The following is a 26,028-nucleotide window of genomic DNA, read 5'->3' as shown; positions in this document are numbered from 1 at the left end:
AGGGTTCTGATTTCGCCCCAATGAACCATGTCACCAGGAGCGAAATCATGATAATACATATACAAGCGAAATCATGATCTAGACAGTTACGAGCGAAATCAGAAATACATGGGGTTTCGCTCCAAATGACCATCTGTCATTTGGGGCGAAATCACTTCTAATACATGTTCTAGGATTCCGTGCCCTGTACTATCCTAAACATTGTAAGACTCGATGCAAGATGTAGGCGACAGATGGATGCACCAACAGATTCATAGTTAATACCCATCATCTCCATTATCTCTTCACTAGTATAGTTGTGAATAAACTCGCCTTCCTATACATTGTGACAGAGGTATATTTGTTTTGGTCTATTTCCCGGAACAGAGGATAGTGGGATAGCCTCTATGAAGATTCTAGTAGATTCTTCATCATGTTGACCTCCTGATCCACTCTCCCCTTAGAGTGATCATCTTCTCTCTCTTCATTCTGGTTGTTGTTCTTATAATCCATTAGCTGATTACCACCAGAATATTTCACTATCTGAAGAGCATTACCACCACCCTGATCATCATCATCAACATTATCGTCTTTTGGATGGTTGGGAGGATCATCTAAATCTTTAAATTCATCATCCTCTTCATCATAATCTTCAGCATCTTCATCATCGTCATAATCAACTATTCTTTTGCCTTTGTCTTTTGTTGTTGTTGTTGCTGCCGCTTCTTTAGTTGCTTTACGTTCTCTTTCAATCCTCCGAGCCTCAGCCCTTTGGATTTCTATCTGATCAAACTCTTCTTGAACACTAACACCTATTTTGCTCTCGAATACAGCAAACAGCATATCCATCTGCTTCGTTTTCAACTTTGTGACAACCCTCACAAAACCAGGTATCCGTACGACTTAATTAGCTATTAACTGTTGCCTAATTACTGTGCTTAACTGAGATTTCTGATGAACTGCTACTTGATTGTTGATACATGTACATGTCTGCATCATACTTTGATTTTTCCTGTCACTACATTATTTATTTACTGAACTCTAGTGACAAACTTGATGCACAAAAAGCACAGTAGCACTAAGCGGATACACAGTGAACATGCTGATATAGCCAGCATCAGGCATACACTGCCTCTAAAGGCCTGAATGAGCCAGAATTATTCTACTACACCCATAGTGTGTGTAAGGATACAAGGGTTGTATAATTGCGTCTCTAGGAATAAGATACAGAGATTGGATGTGCCTAAAACATACTTTAAGCACGAAACACAGCACTTTTATTGACACACTAGCTTCTAGCTAATTAATAAAGTGCCAAAATACAAGGAATTATTCCCGACACTTTGCTGAATAAATTGTGTCGCTAAAAATATTACTTACGACGCTTAAAGGATATCTTAAGCACTTTAACGGATTCCTATCCAACCGAACAACCGGACAATACCCGGAACATAAAAATATTGCCAGAATTATTGTTAGTATTTTTCTGAGCCAGTTAGGGTCCCTGATTACCCTAACACCCGTATCATAACGCAATAAACAACTAACGAGGTTAGACCTTTATGTAACCGACTTAACGTAACTAAACACTAACTGTTTAGTTGGAATCAAACCGGGTGGTCCCACCACCCTAACCAAATCGGCCCAACCAAGGGGGACAAGGCCGAATTCTTTTTATTATTTTATTACTTTTGTCTAATATCTAGATAGCACGAGACCCGTTGGACGATAACGCTTAAACTCTCTATAAAAGGCACACTCTCTCACACATATCACACACCACCACCCAACTCACTCCCTCTCTCCCTTGTGCTCCCCCTCACGGCCGAGAACCCCCACCACCACCCATCCGTTTTTCGGTTCAAGTCTCTACATTCCAAGTGCATACAAGTCTTGAGGATCGCGTACGACGAAGCTTGGAACAAACGGAAGTTGAAGAACCTCGTGCATTTGCTTTTATCCACGCAGTTTTCGACTAGAACCTTCCCTAGCCCCGAGCTAGAGGTATATTGTTTAAAACTCATTTTTAATCATGTCTAAAGTGGTTAAAAGGATTTTTATCGGTTAAATGTCGGTAACCCGCTTCATGAATCTTTAAAGTCTACTAAAAAGTGAAAATCGTTGGATAAAAGAACATAACGCGTGTAAATGTCGTAGTATTAGAATATGTTGGTTAATATGGCCCGATCTACGATGTGGTGGCTCTTATCATCGTTTAACCCGACTTTGTTAAGATCACGTATCTTGACATACACTTGTTTCTTTTGTACAATGGTTAAAAGGTGAAACTCCACCACACGGGAAACATGAACTTGTGTAAAAGTGTTTTAACATGAAAAATAGTATTTAAAACGAGCCGATCTACGAATGTACAAGTGGTATATTCGTAGGACCGGGTGTTGAGAAAATCATGTTTTATAAAAATTGTATAACAGATTAACAAATGTGATTTTTATAGTCTACAAGTGTAAAGACACTTGTGAAACGAAAGATCCGACAAAATAACAATTTTTATAAAAATTGTCGGAAGTTGTAAAGAGTGATTTGTTCCAAAAACGGGGTTTTTGCAAGACTAAACTATTTTATACATAGATCCACTAAATATAACGAGATCTACATAATAGTTTTTAGAAAAACTACAAGTTCATGAAATGATGCGATTTTACATACTAGTCTACAAATTTGAAGTGTTGAAACTAGTTTGAAGTATTGGAAATTGATTGATTGAAATAAAAGAAGTGATTTTGTAAAAGAAAATGATACGCTTGAAAGCGTGGCCATCTCCAGTTACAGGGGAAACTCTGGCGAAATTTTCTAAAAATCTAACACTTAGGATTATTTACAAGTGTTAGACTACTTTGACATGTTTTCAAAAATATATTTCGCCACAACTTTATTTATAAATAATCGGAGGTGAGATTTTCACAAAAATAAACGTGATAAATATTTATTCGATAAATATATTTTTCACAACACTGTTTATGATTATTTTGTGAAAATGTATAAATATTATTTTTAGAGTAAAAATAATATTTACTAACTTGTCAAACCCAAAATAATACAAACGCTTATACGACAAGCATAAAAGTTACAACGGTAATTTCTATTACCACCTAATCATTAAAACGTAACTTACGCATTACGCGGAAATATTCACCAACACGTATGTTGTCAACGTATTATTTTGGAAAGTATTATGTAAAGAGAAAATATATTATTTTTGAGAAAAATAATTATATTTTGGAATGAGAAATAAAAATATATTAAGTGGGACTTAATGAGATAGTATAAATACACATGTATTTAAATCCCCCATCCTTGGGAAGGAAAGTAAAATACCAAGTATGTACACGAAACGGTTGTCTAACCGCCTCCTAAAAATGTAAGTTATAAAGCTAAGGCACGGCCATCCGTCTAATAGAATTAGCACCTGTAGGTCGTTGCACAGCTTCGGATATTCGGATTACTTGGTAGAGATACGCATTCACTGTGAGTTCATGTCCCCCTTTTCTCTAACTGTTTTCAGTTTACTTAACTGCGGGGGTGAAATACATGTTACTATGATTTACGAGTACTTTACAACGGTATGTTTAACGTAAGGAGGTGTTATACGATCATGTGAGTGGATAGGAACAACATGGGGCCATTAGTCCTCATGAAGGGACCGAGGGACAGGAGCGGTAGATCTATCTGGGTGTAGCGAGCCCAGCCCTCGGCCAAACTAGAAACGGACCGTGGGGTGACTTTGTCCACATACTTTGCCGTGGCGAAATCTGCTAGGTTTGAGTCTCCCTATTTGCACTTCACATATGTCAGTGGCCTTGCAAACCATTGATGATCACAAGTCCTCTTACACTGCTACATACCATAACTATTTTTATACTCACAAATGTTTTACATACTCACCTACACGTGAACTCGCTCAACATTATTGTTGATTTTTCAACTCACATGTATTTCAGGAAATTAAACGGATCTGGCACGGTATGGAACGTTTTCCGCTGCACTGGTCATGAAGTCATCAGGGTTTAGGGTTGTGTCTCTTACCTGGACAAGACACAATCCCTAAATCACGTTTATGTTTTGTTATAAGTTGTTATGTTACTGAACAAGGTTATGGTTGCATGTTAAAAACAATGGTATTGTATGATGTTTTCAAAAACTTAATGGATGACTTGCATGGTTTTTAAATTCATATAGCTTTGTTATGATTAAGCTACGGTATTAAGAAGTCACACAAATTAACCACGCTTCCGCAAAGCCAGGGTGTGACAGCTTGGTATCAGAGCTCTGATCATAGCGAACTAGGATTCTTTCTCGAGTCTAGACTATGATCACTAGGGCTCTCACGAAAACATTTTTCTGCATACCACTTAAGTCCAGATCCACAAACTTTTTACAAACGAATGTTGAGCACATATTATTCATTATTTTAGGCTCAGTCTGGGAGGCTGAGGTTCAGGCTAGTGGGACTAGGAGTGTTGGCTAGTGGGACTAGGAGTGTTGGCTAGTGAGACTAGGAAGGACAGTCTGAGAGGCTGGGAGGCTAGTGGGACTAGGAGTGTTGGCTAGTGAGACTAGGAAGGACAGTCTGAGAGGCTGGGAGGCTAGTGGGACTATGTGGATTATGTGATTATTATCTGGTAACTTATGTGACTATTTGATTCACTGATTTTGTGCTTATTCTGTGTTATGTTACAGACCCATGGATTCACCAGCTACAGGTGGATCAGATACCACTGGACCCCTACCGTTAGTGTCAGACGATGTTATGTCTTCGGAGCATGAGGTGCACACCTCAGACTATACTAGCACCGACGATGACGACTTCCAGCCGTTCGCGTTACCTGACGGCGCCGATGAGCACACTGATGACTCCTTGCCCTTCGCTTTACCCGAGGGTGCCTATGAGCCTATTGATGGCGATCCTGCTGAGTACCTCCCTATTGTTGCGATTCCAGCACCGATTCCTCTTGCTTCCTACCCTGCTTATGAGCTTATGCCAGATGCCGAGGCTGACGGCGACATCGAGCTTTACGAGGACGAGCCATTTGAGGACGAGGATCCTGACGTAGCTCCTCTACCTGCTGGCGGTCTCTTGATGATAGCTGACGTTCCAGCTGGAGACTCGCCCATTCACTCACCAGTCCCAGACTCTTTTGAGTCTGTGGCATCTGTACCATCTCGCGGGGCGAGCGCGCAGCAGTTTATTCACGACTCAGACCCTGATCAGGCGTCTTCAGCTGCCCCCATTCCGAGCTACGCGTTTGAGCATGATGATATCGAGGATTCTGACCCTGTTTTCCCTCCAGGATTTGATCCTGACCATGATATCGAGTATATTCCTATGGATGAGCATATGGAGGACCCTGATGATCCTATCGGTCCCATTGATCCAGATTTTGACTTTGACATGGCGTTCGACGACCCTGAGCCTGCCATAGCCCCAGAGCAGGCAGCTGCTTTTGACCCTTTACCTGAGCATGACCCTGTTCATGCTGATTTTCCTCTTGAGCCTGTTGATGCTGATCCCCCTGTAGATGTTCCTGTGATCGAGGGCGATCATGTTGCTGCTGATCCCATTGTTCCTTTACCCGTTGGTGACATACCTGCTGATCCTGTTATTGATCATGTCGATCCTGTTATTGCACCTGTTGACCCCGTTATTGCTCCTATCGATCTTACCAGCACGCCATTACTTTGGTCATCTTCCTCACCGATGCCACCCACAGATCCATACCACCCATTTTATTTGGGCCATACTATTGAGGATCTTTTGATGTCGTTTGTACACCAGCACGAGTCTCATTCACAGCGACTCCAGGAGCTCGAGAGAGCTCAGTTGTCTTTTGGTCCATATCTTGGTCAGACATCTTCATCGTTTCAGCCTTTTCGATCATTTCCTCCTGACATTGCTGCCCGACTTTCGACCTTGGAGCAGCAGGTTGCGTCCGTGATCCGTACTCAGCAGGCGATGGAGGAGGACTGGTATCACTTACGCCGCTTACTTTTCGCTCACTTTTCCCCTCCCCCACCCCCATCCGCATAGGGCTCATTGGTACTGTAGTGGTAGGCGATGGTGAGACGACCGCGATTGTGACTGCACAGATTTTTGGAGACCATCTGACGATACAGATTTTTGTTGATATTTGTTGATGTACTGGTTGTATGTGACACTGATGTGATGTTGTTTTTGACAGGGGTGATGTAGCCCCTATTTGATTTGTGATTGTATGATACAGTGACGTGCTGACACACTTGCTACACTTTATGGTCTCGATATATATAACAATCGCCGTATTCTCACCATATCTGATTCACTTGATTGCTCATTTATGTTTTGTGACATGGGATGTTGTATGTATGATATTTGCAACATGGGATGTTGGGACATGGGATGTTGTGTGATATATTGATGACATGAGATGTTATATGCTATTACTATTACTATATACGTATGTTTATTATGGCCTAATCGACGTACGCATCTTTAGAAGATGGCACCCAGACGTCAACCGCAGCCGATGCCCACTACTCCTGAAGAACTACAGCAAGTTATTGCTGCCGCCATTGCTCAGTATGCTGCCTCGCAAGAAGGACCCAGCGGAAGTAACACGAACATCAACGGCAACCAAAATCCTCCTCATGGGTGCACCTACAAACAATTCTTGGACTGTAAGCCCATCAACTTCGACGGCACAGGTGGTGCTGTTGCTTTCGTTCGCTGGGCAGAGAAGACTGATTCCACCATCCGCATGAGCAAATGTGCGCTCGACCAGCAGGTCACTTACATCTCAGGGCTGTTTCTAGACGGAGCCCTATCTTGGTGGAACTTACAAGTGCAGACACTAGGCGAAGCTGCCGCCTACGCCCTGACTTGGGCCGAATTGAAAGAGCTTATGCGCAAGAAGTATTGTTCCCGTGCAGAAATTCAAAGGTTGGAGACTGAATTTTGGCACCTAAAGATGGATGGGCCAAAGGTTGCAGAATACGTCCAGAGGTTTCATGACCTATCTCAAGTGGTTCCTTATATGGTCACGCCTGAATACAAGCGAATTGAGCGCTTCATTTGGGGGTTAGCTCCCCAAATCATTAGCATGGTGACCTCCTCCAAACCGGCAACTATTACGGAAGCCATTGATTTGAGCGTGACTCTCACTGAGGAGGCAATTCGTTTAAACAAGTTTGATGAAGTCAAGGCGAAGAAGACAGAGACTCACGTTGAGTCCTCAGGAGATAACAAAAGGAAGTTTTCAAACTTCAAACAAGGCGTCAGTATGGCAGTAAAGAAAGGAAAATCAGCTGGTAGTACCAAGAAAGGGAAAGGGTACCAGGGCACCCAGCCCAAATGCAACAACTGCCAACGCCACCATACTGGCAATTGTAACGTGAAAGTTTGTGAATCTTGTGGAAAACCGGGCCACTCAAAGGAATCATGTTGGGCTAGTACAGGCCGAGGAGGCCAGGGAGGAAATGTGAATAGAAACGATAATCGTGGTGGTTTGGGAAATCGCCCACAAGGGAATAATCGAGGCTACAATGCAAATCAAGCCGGAACTGCCAATCAAAACAACCCGCCAGTTGGGGGCGGTGCAGGAAGTGGAAAAAGATTAGGATGTTTTCATTGCGGTGACGTTGGGCACTTCAAGAAGGATTGCCCAGGATTGAACCAAGCCCGTGGAAGGGTGTTCCAGATCGGTGCACAGGAAGCGCGCCAGGATCCCAACGTTGTCACTGGTACGTTCCCTGTAAATCAACGCTATGCATCTGTTCTGTTTGATACTGGCGCCGACTATAGTTTCATATCACTAGAATTTAAGAATATACTTGGGCTAGCCGCTAATAAGTTAGACATTCCCTACGCAATCGAATTGGCTAATGGAAAGTTGATAGAAGCCAATGATGTGATCAGAGGCTGTGTGATTGAATTGGGAGAACGCGAGTTTACTCTAGATCTACTACCAGTCCAGTTGGGAAGCTTCGACGTGGTAGTAGGGATGGATTGGTTAACGAGTAACAAGGCTGAGATAGTGTGTCACGAAAAGGTTATTCGTATCCCGACCGGTGATGGTGAGACCATTGTTGTTCATGGAGAAAAGCGTGAGACGCCGTTAAGGATGATTAGCTGCCTGAAAGCAAGGAAGTGTTTGAGGAAAGGATGTGTTGCTTTTCTAGCACACATTGTAGATAAGAAGGCTGCTGAGCCAAAGATCGAAGACATCCCTGTCGTGAGGGAGTACCCAGAAGTCTTTCCAGAAGACTTGCCTGGCTTGCCACCTCAAAGGCAAGTGGAGTTTCGCATCGACTTAGTTCCAGGCGCCGCGCCTGTGGCTAAGGCACCATACAGACTTGCTCCGTCTGAGATGCAAGAACTGTCGACGCAACTTCAAGAGTTGTTAGACAAGGGTTTTATCCGACCAAGCTTCTCGCCTTGGGGAGCTCCGGTCTTATTTGTAAAGAAGAAGGACGGAAGTTTCCGCATGTGCATTGACTACAGAGAGTTGAACAAGCTGACAATCAAGAATAGGTATCCCCTGCCAAGAATCGATGATCTGTTCGACCAGCTTCAAGGTTCAAGCTTCTATTCAAAGATCGATCTTCGATCTGGATACCATCAACTTCGGATACAGGAGGAGAGTATCCCGATGACAGCTTTCAGAACTCGTTATGGACACTACGAGTTTCTCGTTATGCCGTTCGGTTTAACAAACGCACCTGCAGTGTTCATGGATTTGATGAACCGAGTTTGTAAGCCGTACTTGGATAAGTTCGTGATCGTATTCATCGATGACATCCTGATTTACTCAAGGACGAAGGCTGAGCACGAGCAGCACCTTAGAGCCATTCTAGAGTTGCTAAAGAAGGAACAATTGTACGCCAAGTTCTCTAAGTGTGAGTTTTGGCTACGTGAGGTGCAATTCCTTGGGCACGTGGTGAATGGGGATGGAATTCATGTTGATCCCACCAAGATCGAGGCAATCAAGAATTGGGAAACGCCTACAACGCCAACCGAGATTCGGCAATTCTTGGGTTTGGCTGGCTACTATCGAAGGTTCATCGAGGATTTCTCGAAAATCGCTCAACCCTTGACGCTCCTCACGCAGAAGGATAAAAAGTTTGATTGGGGAATCAAACAGGATGAAGCGTTTCAAGTGTTGAAGGATAAGCTTTGTAACGCGCCAATCTTAGCTCTACCGGAAGGTACTGACGATTTTGTGGTATACTGCGACGCATCGCGTCAAGGATTGGGTTGTGTGTTGATGCAACGCCAAAAGGTCATTGCTTACGCATCGCGTCAACTGAAAGTGCACGAAAAGAACTATACCACTCATGATTTGGAGCTAGGCGCAGTGGTTTTTGCACTAAAGATCTGGAGACACTACCTGTATGGTACGAAGTGCACAATCTTCACAGATCACAAAAGCCTACAGCATATATTCAACCAGAAGGAGTTGAATATGAGGCAAAGACGATGGGTTGAATTATTGAACGATTACGACTGCGAGATAAAGTATCACCCAGGGAAGGCGAATGTAGTCGCCGATGCCTTAAGTCGTAAGGAAAGGATCAAGCCCCTAAGGGTTAGGGCTATGGAAATGATAATCCAAACCGATCTCTCCTCGCGCATTCGTGCAGCGCAGAAAGAAGCTCTCAAGGAGGAGAACCTTGAGAAAGAGTATCTCCGTGGGATGGAGAAGGTATTGGTGCAAAACGAGGAAGGAACGTTATGTTTTGGGAAAAGGATTTGGGTTCCTCTATTTGGTGGATTAAGGGAAGTTATTTTCGATGAAGCGCACAAGTCACGGTACTCTATCCACCCGGGATCGGATAAGATGTACCAAGATCTCAAAAATTACTATTGGTGGCCTAGGATGAAAGGCGACGTTGCTATTTACGTGAGCAAATGTTTAACGTGCGCTAAGGTCAAGGCGGAATACCAGAAGCCCTCGGGACTTCTGCAACAACCTGAGATTCCCAAGTGGAAATGGGAACAAATCTCAATGGATTTTGTTACAAAACTGCCAAGAACGCCAAGAGGCCATGATATGATTTGGGTGATTGTTGACCGTCTAACAAAGTCCGCACACTTTCTGCCAATCAAGGAGAAAGACAGTACTAGTAAACTTGCAGAAATTTACTTGAGAGAGATCGTAGCACGACATGGAGTACCCCTCTCGATTATCTCTGATAGAGACGGAAGGTTTGTGTCAAGGATATGGCAATCCTTCCAAGAAGCTTTTGGCTCACAATTGAATCTGAGCACTGCGTTCCATCCGCAAACTGACGGCCAGAGCGAGCGAACGATACAGACTTTGGAAGACATGCTGAGAGCATGTGCTATGGATTTGGGCGGTAGCTGGGATAAACACTTACCTTTGGTCGAATTCTCATACAACAACAGCTACCACACCAGTATTGGTGTCGCACCTTTTGAAGCCCTATACGGACGCAAGTGCCGATCACCACTATGTTGGGCTGACGCAGGTGATAGGCAGCTTGCCGGCCCCGAAATCATCCAAGAGACGACAAACAAGATTGCGCAGATTCTTAAACGCATCGAAGCCGCTCGCCACAGACAAAAGGCCTACGCGGATCCAAACCGAAAACATGTGGATTTTCAAGTTGGAGAGATGGTGTTATTAAAGGTATCACCCTGGAAAGGGGTGGCACGCTTTGGGAAGCGTGGGAAGTTAAATCCACGCTACATTGGTCCTTTCAGAATTCTAGAAAGAATTGGAACCGTAGCATACAAGTTGGACCTACCTGCTGAATTAAATGGTGTCCACGATACATTTCATGTATCCAATTTAAAGAAGAGTCCAACTCAAGTTGACGTTGCCATTCCTATCGACGAGATTCATGTTGACGACACGCTCCACTTCGTAGAAGCACCTGTCGAGGTCACAGATTGGAAAGTTAACAGGACCCGCCGGAGCAGTGTCAAACTCGTCAAGGTTCGCTGGAATGCCAGACATGGTCCTGAATACACCTGGGAGCGTGAGGACCGGATAAAAGAGAAATACCCCCACTTATTTCCTAAAAACTCTGCATCTACAAGCAGAACTTAAATTTCGGGACGAAATTTATTTAACGGGGGGAGAATGTGACAACCCTCACAAAACCAGGTATCCGTACGACTTAATTAGCTATTAACTGTTGCCTAATTACTGTGCTTAACTGAGATTTCTGATGAACTGCTACTTGATTGTTGATACATGTACATGTCTGCATCATACTTTGATTTTTCCTGTCACTACATTATTTATTTACTGAACTCTAGTGACAAACTTGATGCACAAAAAGCACAGTAGCACTAAGCGGATACACAGTGAACATGCTGATATAGCCAGCATCAGGCATACACTGCCTCTAAAGGCCTGAATGAGCCAGAATTATTCTACTACACCCATAGTGTGTGTAAGGATACAAGGGTTGTATAATTGCGTCTCTAGGAATAAGATACAGAGATTGGATGTGCCTAAAACATACTTTAAGCACGAAACACAGCACTTTTATTGACACACTAGCTTCTAGCTAATTAATAAAGTGCCAAAATACAAGGAATTATTCCCGACACTTTGCTGAATAAATTGTGTCGCTAAAAATATTACTTACGACGCTTAAAGGATATCTTAAGCACTTTAACGGATTCCTATCCAACCGAACAACCGGACAATACCCGGAACATAAAAATATTGCCAGAATTATTGTTAGTATTTTTCTGAGCCAGTTAGGGTCCCTGATTACCCTAACACCCGTATCATAACGCAATAAACAACTAACGAGGTTAGACCTTTATGTAACCGACTTAACGTAACTAAACACTAACTGTTTAGTTGGAATCAAACCGGGTGGTCCCACCACCCTAACCAAATCGGCCCAACCAAGGGGGACAAGGCCGAATTCTTTTTATTATTTTATTACTTTTGTCTAATATCTAGATAGCACGAGACCCGTTGGACGATAACGCTTAAACTCTCTATAAAAGGCACACTCTCTCACACATATCACACACCACCACCCAACTCACTCCCTCTCTCCCTTGTGCTCCCCCTCACGGCCGAGAACCCCCACCACCACCCATCCGTTTTTCGGTTCAAGTCTCTACATTCCAAGTGCATACAAGTCTTGAGGATCGCGTACGACGAAGCTTGGAACAAACGGAAGTTGAAGAACCTCGTGCATTTGCTTTTATCCACGCAGTTTTCGACTAGAACCTTCCCTAGCCCCGAGCTAGAGGTATATTGTTTAAAACTCATTTTTAATCATGTCTAAAGTGGTTAAAAGGATTTTTATCGGTTAAATGTCGGTAACCCGCTTCATGAATCTTTAAAGTCTACTAAAAAGTGAAAATCGTTGGATAAAAGAACATAACGCGTGTAAATGTCGTAGTATTAGAATATGTTGGTTAATATGGCCCGATCTACGATGTGGTGGCTCTTATCATCGTTTAACCCGACTTTGTTAAGATCACGTATCTTGACATACACTTGTTTCTTTTGTACAAGGGTTAAAAGGTGAAACTCCACCACACGGGAAACATGAACTTGTGTAAAAGTGTTTTAACATGAAAAATAGTATTTAAAACGAGCCGATCTACGTATGTACAAGTGGTATATTCGTAGGACCGGGTGTTGAGAAAATCATGTTTTATAAAAATTGTATAACAGATTAACAAATGTGATTTTTATAGTCTACAAGTGTAAAGACACTTGTGAAACGAAAGATCCGACAAAATAACAATTTTTATAAAAATTGTCGGAAGTTGTAAAGAGTGATTTGTTCCAAAAACGGGGTTTTTGCAAGACTAAACTATTTTATACATAGATCCACTAAATATAACGAGATCTACATAATAGTTTTTAGAAAAACTACAAGTTCATGAAATGATGCGATTTTACATACTAGTCTACAAATTTGAAGTGTTGAAACTAGTTTGAAGTATTGGAAATTGATTGATTGAAATAAAAGAAGTGATTTTGTAAAAGAAAATGATACGCTTGAAAGCGTGGCCATCTCCAGTTACAGGAGAAACTCTGGCGAAATTTTCTAAAAATCTAACACTTAGGATTATTTACAAGTGTTAGACTACTTTGACATGTTTTCAAAAATATATTTCGCCACAACTTTATTTATAAATAATCGGAGGTGAGATTTTCACAAAAATAAACGTGATAAATATTTATTCGATAAATATATTTTTCACAACACTGTTTATGATTATTTTGTGAAAATGTATAAACATTATTTTTAGAGTAAAAATAATATTTACTAACTTGTCAAACCCAAAATAATACAAACGCTTATACGACAAGCATAAAAGTTACAACGGTAATTTCTATTACCACCTAATCATTAAAACGTAACTTACGCATTACGCGGAAATATTCACCAACACGTATGTTGTCAACGTATTATTTTGGAAAGTATTATGTAAAGAGAAAATATATTATTTTTGAGAAAAATAATTATATTTTGGAATGAGAAATAAAAATATATTAAGTGGGACTTAATGAGATAGTATAAATACACATGTATTTAAATCCCCCATCCTTGGGAAGGAAAGTAAAATACCAAGTATGTACACGAAACGGTTGTCTAACCGCCTCCTAAAAATGTAAGTTATAAAGCTAAGGCACGGCCATCCGTCTAATAGAATTAGCACCTGTAGGTCGTTGCACAGCTTCGGATATTCGGATTACTTGGTAGAGATACGCATTCACTGTGAGTTCATGTCCCCCTTTTCTCTAACTGTTTTCAGTTTACTTAACTGCGGGGGTGAAATACATGTTACTATGATTTACGAGTACTTTACAACGGTATGTTTAACGTAAGGAGGTGTTATACGATCATGTGAGTGGATAGGAACAACATGGGGCCATTAGTCCTCATGAAGGGACCGAGGGACAGGAGCGGTAGATCTATCTGGGTGTAGCGAGCCCAGCCCCCGGCCAAACTAGAAACGGACCGTGGGGTGACTTTGTCCACATACTTTGCCGTGGCGAAATCTGCTAGGTTTGAGTCTCCCTATTTGCACTTCACATATGTCAGTGGCCTTGCAAACCATTGATGATCACAAGTCCTCTTACACTGCTACATACCATAACTATTTTTATACTCACAAATGTTTTACATACTCACCTACACGTGAACTCGCTCAACATTATTGTTGATTTTTCAACTCACATGTATTTCAGGAAATTAAACGGATCTGGCACGGTATGGAACGTTTTCCGCTGCACTGGTCATGAAGTCATCAGGGTTTAGGGTTGTGTCTCTTACCTGGACAAGACACAATCCCTAAATCACGTTTATGTTTTGTTATAAGTTGTTATGTTACTGAACAAGGTTATGGTTGCATGTTAAAAACAATGGTATTGTATGATGTTTTCAAAAACTTAATGGATGACTTGCATGGTTTTTAAATTCATATAGCTTTGTTATGATTAAGCTACGGTATTAAGAAGTCACACAAATTAACCACGCTTCCGCAAAGCCAGGGTGTGACAGCTTGGTATCAGAGCTCTGATCATAGCGAACTAGGATTCTTTCTCGAGTCTAGACTATGATCACTAGGGCTCTCACGAAAACATTTTTCTGCATACCACTTAAGTCCAGATCCACAAACTTTTTACAAACGAATGTTGAGCACATATTATTCATTATTTTAGGCTCAGTCTGGGAGGCTGAGGTTCAGGCTAGTGGGACTAGGAGTGTTGGCTAGTGGGACTAGGAGTGTTGGCTAGTGAGACTAGGAAGGACAGTCTGAGAGGCTGGGAGGCTAGTGGGACTAGGAGTGTTGGCTAGTGAGACTAGGAAGGACAGTCTGAGAGGCTGGGAGGCTAGTGGGACTATGTGGATTATGTGATTATTATCTGGTAACTTATGTGACTATTTGATTCACTGATTTTGTGCTTATTCTGTGTTATGTTACAGACCCATGGATTCACCAGCTACAGGTGGATCAGATACCACTGGACCCCTACCGTTAGTGTCAGACGATGTTATGTCTTCGGAGCATGAGGTGCACACCTCAGACTATACTAGCACCGACGATGACGACTTCCAGCCGTTCGCGTTACCTGACGGCGCCGATGAGCACACTGATGACTCCTTGCCCTTCGCTTTACCCGAGGGTGCCTATGAGCCTATTGATGGCGATCCTGCTGAGTACCTCCCTATTGTTGCGATTCCAGCACCGATTCCTCTTGCTTCCTACCCTGCTTATGAGCTTATGCCAGATGCCGAGGCTGACGGCGACATCGAGCTTTACGAGGACGAGCCATTTGAGGACGAGGATCCTGACGTAGCTCCTCTACCTGCTGGCGGTCTCTTGATGATAGCTGACGTTCCAGCTGGAGACTCGCCCATTCACTCACCAGTCCCAGACTCTTTTGAGTCTGTGGCATCTGTACCATCTCGCGGGGCGAGCGCGCAGCAGTTTATTCACGACTCAGACCCTGATCAGGCGTCTTCAGCTGCCCCCATTCCGAGCTACGCGTTTGAGCATGATGATATCGAGGATTCTGACCCTGTTTTCCCTCCAGGATTTGATCCTGACCATGATATCGAGTATATTCCTATGGATGAGCATATGGAGGACCCTGATGATCCTATCGGTCCCATTGATCCAGATTTTGACTTTGACATGGCGTTCGACGACCCTGAGCCTGCCATAGCCCCAGAGCAGGCAGCTGCTTTTGACCCTTTACCTGAGCATGACCCTGTTCATGCTGATTTTCCTCTTGAGCCTGTTGATGCTGATCCCCCTGTAGATGTTCCTGTGATCGAGGGCGATCATGTTGCTGCTGATCCCATTGTTCCTTTACCCGTTGGTGACATACCTGCTGATCCTGTTATTGATCATGTCGATCCTGTTATTGCACCTGTTGACCCCGTTATTGCTCCTATCGATCTTACCAGCACGCCATTACTTTGGTCATCTTCCTCACCGATGCCACCCACAGATCCATACCACCCATTTTATTTGGGCCATACTATTGAGGATCTTTTGATGTCGTTTGTACACCAGCACGAGTCTCATTCACAGCGACTCCAGGAGCTCGAGAGAGCTCAGTTGTCTTTTGGTCCATATCTTGGTCAGACATCTTCATCGTTTCAGCCTTTTCGATCATTTCCTCCTGACATTGCTGCCCGACTTTCGACCTTGGAGCAGCAGGTTGCGTCCGTGATCCGTACTCAGCAGGCGATGGAGGAGGACTGGTATCACTTACGCCGCTTACTTTTCGCTCACTTTTCCCCTCCCCCACCCCCATCCGCATAGGGCTCATTGGTACTGTAGTGGTAGGCGATGGTGAGACGACCGCGATTGTGACTGCACAGATTTTTGGAGACCATCTGACGATACAGATTTTTGTTGATATTTGTTGATGTACTGGTTGTATGTGACACTGATGTGATGTTGTTTTTGACAGGGGTGATGTAGCCCCTATTTGATTTGTGATTGTATGATACAGTGACGTGCTGACACACTTGCTACACTTTATGGTCTCGATATATATAACAATCGCCGTATTCTCACCATATCTGATTCACTTGATTGCTCATTTATGTTTTGTGACATGGGATGTTGTATGTATGATATTTGCAACATGGGATGTTGGGACATGGGATGTTGTGTGATATATTGATGACATGAGATGTTATATGCTATTACTATTACTATATACGTATGTTTATTATGGCCTAATCGACGTACGCATCTTTAGAAGATGGCACCCAGACGTCAACCGCAGCCGATGCCCACTACTCCTGAAGAACTACAGCAAGTTATTGCTGCCGCCATTGCTCAGTATGCTGCCTCGCAAGAAGGACCCAGCGGAAGTAACACGAACATCAACGGCAACCAAAATCCTCCTCATGGGTGCACCTACAAACAATTCTTGGACTGTAAGCCCATCAACTTCGACGGCACAGGTGGTGCTGTTGCTTTCGTTCGCTGGGCAGAGAAGACTGATTCCACCATCCGCATGAGCAAATGTGCGCTCGACCAGCAGGTCACTTACATCTCAGGGCTGTTTCTAGACGGAGCCCTATCTTGGTGGAACTTACAAGTGCAGACACTAGGCGAAGCTGCCGCCTACGCCCTGACTTGGGCCGAATTGAAAGAGCTTATGCGCAAGAAGTATTGTTCCCGTGCAGAAATTCAAAGGTTGGAGACTGAATTTTGGCACCTAAAGATGGATGGGCCAAAGGTTGCAGAATACGTCCAGAGGTTTCATGACCTATCTCAAGTGGTTCCTTATATGGTCACGCCTGAATACAAGCGAATTGAGCGCTTCATTTGGGGGTTAGCTCCCCAAATCATTAGCATGGTGACCTCCTCCAAACCGGCAACTATTACGGAAGCCATTGATTTGAGCGTGACTCTCACTGAGGAGGCAATTCGTTTAAACAAGTTTGATGAAGTCAAGGCGAAGAAGACAGAGACTCACGTTGAGTCCTCAGGAGATAACAAAAGGAAGTTTTCAAACTTCAAACAAGGCGTCAGTATGGCAGTAAAGAAAGGAAAATCAGCTGGTAGTACCAAGAAAGGGAAAGGGTACCAGGGCACCCAGCCCAAATGCAACAACTGCCAACGCCACCATACTGGCAATTGTAACGTGAAAGTTTGTGAATCTTGTGGAAAACCGGGCCACTCAAAGGAATCATGTTGGGCTAGTACAGGCCGAGGAGGCCAGGGAGGAAATGTGAATAGAAACGATAATCGTGGTGGTTTGGGAAATCGCCCACAAGGGAATAATCGAGGCTACAATGCAAATCAAGCCGGAACTGCCAATCAAAACAACCCGCCAGTTGGGGGCGGTGCAGGAAGTGGAAAAAGATTAGGATGTTTTCATTGCGGTGACGTTGGGCACTTCAAGAAGGATTGCCCAGGATTGAACCAAGCCCGTGGAAGGGTGTTCCAGATCGGTGCACAGGAAGCGCGCCAGGATCCCAACGTTGTCACTGGTACGTTCCCTGTAAATCAACGCTATGCATCTGTTCTGTTTGATACTGGCGCCGACTATAGTTTCATATCACTAGAATTTAAGAATATACTTGGGCTAGCCGCTAATAAGTTAGACATTCCCTACGCAATCGAATTGGCTAATGGAAAGTTGATAGAAGCCAATGATGTGATCAGAGGCTGTGTGATTGAATTGGGAGAACGCGAGTTTACTCTAGATCTACTACCAGTCCAGTTGGGAAGCTTCGACGTGGTAGTAGGGATGGATTGGTTAACGAGTAACAAGGCTGAGATAGTGTGTCACGAAAAGGTTATTCGTATCCCGACCGGTGATGGTGAGACCATTGTTGTTCATGGAGAAAAGCGTGAGACGCCGTTAAGGATGATTAGCTGCCTGAAAGCAAGGAAGTGTTTGAGGAAAGGATGTGTTGCTTTTCTAGCACACATTGTAGATAAGAAGGCTGCTGAGCCAAAGATCGAAGACATCCCTGTCGTGAGGGAGTACCCAGAAGTCTTTCCAGAAGACTTGCCTGGCTTGCCACCTCAAAGGCAAGTGGAGTTTCGCATCGACTTAGTTCCAGGCGCCGCGCCTGTGGCTAAGGCACCATACAGACTTGCTCCGTCTGAGATGCAAGAACTGTCGACGCAACTTCAAGAGTTGTTAGACAAGGGTTTTATCCGACCAAGCTTCTCGCCTTGGGGAGCTCCGGTCTTATTTGTCAAGAAGAAGGACGGAAGTTTCCGCATGTGCATTGACTACAGAGAGTTGAACAAGCTGACAATCAAGAATAGGTATCCCCTGCCAAGAATCGATGATCTGTTCGACCAGCTTCAAGGTTCAAGCTTCTATTCAAAGATCGATCTTCGATCTGGATACCATCAACTTCGGATACAGGAGGAGAGTATCCCGACGACAGCTTTCAGAACTCGTTATGGACACTACGAGTTTCTCGTTATGCCGTTCGGTTTAACAAACGCACCTGCAGTGTTCATGGATTTGATGAACCGAGTTTGTAAGCCGTACTTGGATAAGTTCGTGATCGTATTCATCGATGACATCCTGATTTACTCAAGGACGAAGGCTGAGCACGAGCAGCACCTTAGAGCCATTCTAGAGTTGCTAAAGAAGGAACAATTGTACGCCAAGTTCTCTAAGTGTGAGTTTTGGCTACGTGAGGTGCAATTCCTTGGGCACGTGGTGAATGGGGATGGAAGGCAATCAAGAATTGGGAAACGCCTACAACGCCAACCGAGATTCGGCAATTCTTGGGTTTGGCTGGCTACTATCGAAGGTTCATCGAGGATTTCTCGAAAATCGCTCAACCCTTGACGCTCCTCACGCAGAAGGATTAAAAGTTTGATTGGGGAATCAAACAGGATGAAGCGTTTCAAGTGTTGAAGGATAAGCTTTGTAACGCGCCAATCTTAGCTCTACCGGAAGGTACTGACGATTTTGTGGTATACTGCGACGCATCGCGTCAAGGATTGGGTTGTGTGTTGATGCAACGCCAAAAGGTCATTGCTTACGCATCGCGTCAACTGAAAGTGCACGAAAAGAACTATACCACTCATGATTTGGAGCTAGGCGCAGTGGTTTTTGCACTAAAGATCTGGAGACACTACCTGTATGGTACGAAGTGCACAATCTTCACAGATCACAAAAGCCTACAGCATATATTCAACCAGAAGGAGTTGAATATGAGGCAAAGACGATGGGTTGAATTATTGAATGATTACGACTGCGAGATAAAGTATCACCCAGGGAAGGCGAATGTAGTCGCCGATGCCTTAAGTCGTAAGGAAAGGATCAAGCCCCTAAGGGTTAGGGCTATGGAAATGATAATCCAAACCGATCTCTCCTCGCGCATTCGTGCAGCGCAGAAAGAAGCTCTCAAGGAGGAGAACCTTGAGAAAGAGTATCTCCGTGGGATGGAGAAGGTATTGGTGCAAAACGAGGAAGGAACGTTATGTTTTGGGAAAAGGATTTGGGTTCCTCTATTGGGTGGATTAAGGGAAGTTATTTTCGATGAAGCGCACAAGTCACGGTACTCTATCCACCCGGGATCGGATAAGATGTACCAAGATCTCAAAAATTACTATTGGTGGCCTAGGATGAAAGGCGACGTTGCTATTTACGTGAGCAAATGTTTAACGTGCGCTAAGGTCAAGGCGGAATACCAGAAGCCCTCGGGACTTCTGCAACAACCTGAGATTCCCAAGTGGAAATGGGAACAAATCTCAATGGATTTTGTTACAAAACTGCCAAGAACGCCAAGAGGCCATGATATGATTTGGGTGATTGTTGACCGTCTAACAAAGTCCGCACACTTTCTGCCAATCAAGGAGAAAGACAGTACTAGTAAACTTGCAGAAATTTACTTGAGAGAGATCGTAGCACGACATGGAGTACCCCTCTCGATTATCTCTGATAGAGACGGAAGGTTTGTGTCAAGGATATGGCAATCCTTCCAAGAAGCTTTTGGCTCACAATTGAATCTGAGCACTGCGTTCCATCCGCAAACTGACGGCCAGAGCGAGCGAACGATACAGACTTTGGAAGACATGCTGAGAGCATGTGCTATGGATTTGGGCGGTAGCTGGGATAAACACTTACCTTTGGTCGAATTCTCATACAACAACAGCTACCACACCAGTATTGGTGTCGCACCTTTTGAAGCCCTATACGGACGCAAGTGCCGATCACCACTATGTTGGGCTGACGCAGGTGATAGGCAGCTTGCCGGCCCCGAAATCATCCAAGAGACGACAAACAAGATTGCGCAGATTCTTAAACGCATCGAAGCCGCTCGCCACAGACAAAAGGCCTACGCGGATCCAAACCGAAAACATGTGGATTTTCAAGTTGGAGAGATGGTGTTATTAAAGGTATCACCCTGGAAAGGGGTGGCACGCTTTGGGAAGCGTGGGAAGTTAAATCCACGCTACATTGGTCCTTTCAGAATTCTAGAAAGAATTGGAACCGTAGCATACAAGTTGGACCTACCTGCTGAATTAAATGGTGTCCACGATACATTTCATGTATCCAATTTAAAGAAGAGTCCAACTCAAGTTGACGTTGCCATTCCTATCGACGAGATTCATGTTGACGACACGCTCCACTTCGTAGAAGCACCTGTCGAGGTCACAGATTGGAAAGTTAACAGGACCCGCCGGAGCAGTGTCAAACTCGTCAAGGTTCGCTGGAATGCCAGACATGGTCCTGAATACACCTGGGAGCGTGAGGACCGGATAAAAGAGAAATACCCCCACTTATTTCCTAAAAACTCTGCATCTACAAGCAGAACTTAAATTTCGGGACGAAATTTATTTAACGGGGGGAGAATGTGACAACCCTCACAAAACCAGGTATCCGTACGACTTAATTAGCTATTAACTGTTGCCTAATTACTGTGCTTAACTGAGATTTCTGATGAACTGCTACTTGATTGTTGATACATGTACATGTCTGCATCATACTTTGATTTTTCCTGTCACTACATTATTTATTTACTGAACTCTAGTGACAAACTTGATGCACAAAAAGCACAGTAGCACTAAGCGGATACACAGTGAACATGCTGATATAGCCAGCATCAGGCATACACTGCCTCTAAAGGCCTGAATGAGCCAGAATTATTCTACTACACCCATAGTGTGTGTAAGGATACAAGGGTTGTATAATTGCGTCTCTAGGAATAAGATACAGAGATTGGATGTGCCTAAAACATACTTTAAGCACGAAACACAGCACTTTTATTGACACACTAGCTTCTAGCTAATTAATAAAGTGCCAAAATACAAGGAATTATTCCCGACACTTTGCTGAATAAATTGTGTCGCTAAAAATATTACTTACGACGCTTAAAGGATATCTTAAGCACTTTAACGGATTCCTATCCAACCGAACAACCGGACAATACCCAGAACATAAAAATATTGCCAGAATTATTGTTAGTATTTTTCTGAGCCAGTTAGGGTCCCTGATTACCCTAACACCCGTATCATAACGCAATAAACAACTAACGAGGTTAGACCTTTATGTAACCGACTTAACGTAACTAAACACTAACTGTTTAGTTGGAATCAAACCGGGTGGTCCCACCACCCTAACCAAATCGGCCCAACCAAGGGGGACAAGGCCGAATTCTTTTTATTATTTTATTACTTTTGTCTAATATCTAGATAGCACGAGACCCGTTGGACGATAACGCTTAAACTCTCTATAAAAGGCACACTCTCTCACACATATCACACACCACCACCCAACTCACTCCCTCTCTCCCTTGTGCTCCCCCTCACGGCCGAGAACCCCCACCACCACCCATCCGTTTTTCGGTTCAAGTCTCTACATTCCAAGTGCATACAAGTCTTGAGGATCGCGTACGACGAAGCTTGGAACAAACGGAAGTTGAAGAACCTCGTGCATTTGCTTTTATCCACGCAGTTTTCGACTAGAACCTTCCCTAGCCCCGAGCTAGAGGTATATTGTTTAAAACTCATTTTTAATCATGTCTAAAGTGGTTAAAAGGATTTTTATCGGTTAAATGTCGGTAACCCGCTTCATGAATCTTTAAAGTCTACTAAAAAGTGAAAATCGTTGGATAAAAGAACATAACGCGTGTAAATGTCGTAGTATTAGAATATGTTGGTTAATATGGCCCGATCTACGATGTGGTGGCTCTTATCATCGTTTAACCCGACTTTGTTAAGATCACGTATCTTGACATACACTTGTTTCTTTTGTACAAGGGTTAAAAGGTGAAACTCCACCACACGGGAAACATGAACTTGTGTAAAAGTGTTTTAACATGAAAAATAGTATTTAAAACGAGCCGATCTACGTATGTACAAGTGGTATATTCGTAGGACCGGGTGTTGAGAAAATCATGTTTTATAAAAATTGTATAACAGATTAACAAATGTGATTTTTATAGTCTACAAGTGTAAAGACACTTGTGAAACGAAAGATCCGACAAAATAACAATTTTTATAAAAATTGTCGGAAGTTGTAAAGAGTGATTTGTTCCAAAAACGGGGTTTTTGCAAGACTAAACTATTTTATACATAGATCCACTAAATATAACGAGATCTACATAATAGTTTTTAGAAAAACTACAAGTTCATGAAATGATGCGATTTTACATACTAGTCTACAAATTTGAAGTGTTGAAACTAGTTTGAAGTATTGGAAATTGATTGATTGAAATAAAAGAAGTGATTTTGTAAAAGAAAATGATACGCTTGAAAGCGTGGCCACCTCCAGTTACAGGGGAAACTCTGGCGAAATTTTCTAAAAATCTAACACTTAGGATTATTTACAAGTGTTAGACTACTTTGACATGTTTTCAAAAATATATTTCGCCACAACTTTATTTATAAATAATCGGAGGTGAGATTTTCACAAAAATAAACGTGATAAATATTTATTCGATAAATATATTTTTCACAACACTGTTTATGATTATTTTGTGAAAATGTATAAATATTATTTTTAGAGTAAAAATAATATTTACTAACTTGTCAAACCCAAAATAATACAAACGCTTATATGACAAGCATAAAAGTTACAACGGTAATTTCTATTACCACCTAATCATTAAAACGTAACTTACGCATTACGCGGAAATATTCACCAACACGTATGTTGTCAACGTATTATTTTGGAAAGTATTATGTAAAGAGAAAATATATTATTTTTGAGAAAAATAATTATATTTTGGAATGAGAAATAAAAATATATTAAGTGGGACTTAATGAGATAGTATAAATACACATGTATTTAAATCCCCCATCCTTGGGAAGGAAAGTAAAATACCAAGTATGTACACGAAACGGTTGTCTAACCGCCTCCTAAAAATGTAAGTTATAAAGCTAAGGCACGGCCATCCGTCTAATAGAATTAGCACCTGTAGGTCGTTGCACAGCTTCAGATATTCGGATTACTTGGTAGAGATACGCATTCACTGTGAGTTCATGTCCCCCTTTTCTCTAACTGTTTTCAGTTTACTTAACTGCGGGGGTGAAATACATGTTACTATGATTTACGAGTACTTTACAACGGTATGTTTAACGTAAGGAGGTGTTATACGATCATGTGAGTGGATAGGAACAACATGGGGCCATTAGTCCTCATGAAGGGACCGAGGGACAGGAGCGGTAGATCTATCTGGGTGTAGCGAGCCCAGCCCCCGGCCAAACTAGAAACGGACCGTGGGGTGACTTTGTCCACATACTTTGCCGTGGCGAAATCTGCTAGGTTTGAGTCTCCCTATTTGCACTTCACATATGTCAGTGGCCTTGCAAACCATTGATGATCACAAGTCCTCTTACACTGCTACATACCATAACTATTTTTATACTCACAAATGTTTTACATACTCACCTACACGTGAACTCGCTCAACATTATTGTTGATTTTTCAACTCACATGTATTTCAGGAAATTAAACGGATCTGGCACGGTATGGAACGTTTTCCGCTGCACTGGTCATGAAGTCATCAGGGTTTAGGGTTGTGTCTCTTACCTGGACAAGACACAATCCCTAAATCACGTTTATGTTTTGTTATAAGTTGTTATGTTACTGAACAAGGTTATGGTTGCATGTTAAAAACAATGGTATTGTATGATGTTTTCAAAAACTTAATGGATGACTTGCATGGTTTTTAAATTCATATAGCTTTGTTATGATTAAGCTACGGTATTAAGAAGTCACACAAATTAACCACGCTTCCGCAAAGCCAGGGTGTGACAAACTTCTTGTCAGCCTCATGATCAACTATTATTTTCTTCAGCTGCTCATTCTCATACAATAGCATTCCATTCGCAGTGACAAGCTGATCATTCGAAGAAATAAGACCTTGAACTACATCGTTCAGTACAACATTCTCTGCTTCAAGGCTCTTGACTTTGTCGTGCAACACTGCATTCTCAGCTTCGAGACTTTTAACTTTTTTGTCGGATGTAGCTTTCTCTTTCACTAACTTTTCTACTTTATCTTCCACCACTTTCATTCTGCCATCATCAAAGAACGACATATCTGGAACTTCTTGTAAACTCGTTGGTCCTGTTCCTAAACCGAAATTAGGAATTTCAGGAAAACTATCATCTCCAGATCTTTGTGGTTACCTCGGAGTCGACGCTTTCTTCGTTGTAGATCCTTGTTGTTGAGGAGTTGATTGTTGTTGTGGTGGAGTTGGTTGAACAGCTTCTGTTTGAATTGGAGCTATTTGTTGTATGGGGGATCTTGGCTGTGCTTGAGCTTGAACAACAAACGGCTCAGCTGTTGTTGCTTCAACAATCTCTGGCTCTCTTGTCTCAGGTACTCTAGCAGTTGTGGCTTTCACAGCTTTTGCTATACTCTTTCGTACCCATTTCGGTGCTGGAGAATCAATCTTTTTCACTAGACGTTTTCTTCTCCTTTCGAAGTATTTTCAACTTCAGCACCAGATGGTTCATAAGTCGCATCCTCCTCATCGCTATTCTTTCTTTTCTTAGTCGCTTTATCTTTCTTTTTCCTCCATTTAGCGAGATGATCACCAGTTGTTGGTGCTATCTCTGTCAATAGAATATCACTCAAACTCGAACTTTCAGGACCCTCAACATTTTCTGCTGTACCTTCAACATTCTCACCAACATTCTCTGTGACCCCGAAAGCCTGAGCTTCAATTTCACATGCAATCTCTGCTGTAGAAGTACCAGCTTCACCCATTTCAACATTCTGTTCATTTTGAGCTTCGTCTTCACTCAGCTCATCAACTAACTGTCGTTGATCTCGCTTCTTTGGAATGGCTTTCTTTGGAGTACCTTTCTTTCCTTTCTTTTTCTTGCCCTCTTCTTTGATGAACCATTTACTTCTCTTTGGCTCAAAATCCTGCATTTTCTTATCCTCGTTCCGGAATCGCTATCATCGTGACGCCATTTGCCTTATGGAGGTGGCAAATAGTCTGGATTTTGAATGCAATCAAACTTTCTTCTTGATGGTGGACATTCCTTTTTCTTGTACACTTGAAGTTGATCAAGAGTAGCATTGGTCATGTGTTCCAATACTAGCTCGTCTTTCTCATCCTTTGCCAAGTTCT

General features: G+C 42.7%; 1 protein-coding gene across 1 annotated transcript; it reads right to left on the bottom strand.

The window, feature by feature from the left end:
• Window positions 1–384: 384 nt before the first annotated feature.
• Window positions 385–25,826, bottom strand: LOC110933299 (RNA polymerase-associated protein LEO1-like). The gene is made up of 4 exons (XM_022176529.2): window positions 25,386–25,826; window positions 25,076–25,308; window positions 24,704–24,961; window positions 385–856 (listed from the first exon to the last, which is right to left on the bottom strand). Exons 1-4 carry the CDS (start codon window positions 25,824–25,826, stop codon window positions 385–387), a joined length of 1,404 nt encoding a protein of 467 aa, XP_022032221.2.
• Between the last annotated feature and the right edge of the window lie 202 nt (window positions 25,827–26,028).

Source organism: Helianthus annuus, chromosome 4 (genome assembly GCF_002127325.2).
Source record: "Helianthus annuus cultivar XRQ/B chromosome 4, HanXRQr2.0-SUNRISE, whole genome shotgun sequence".
Taxonomy (NCBI): domain Eukaryota; kingdom Viridiplantae; phylum Streptophyta; class Magnoliopsida; order Asterales; family Asteraceae; genus Helianthus; species Helianthus annuus.
Note: the sequence above shows the minus strand (reverse complement) of the source record. Positions and strands in the feature narration are given on the sequence as shown.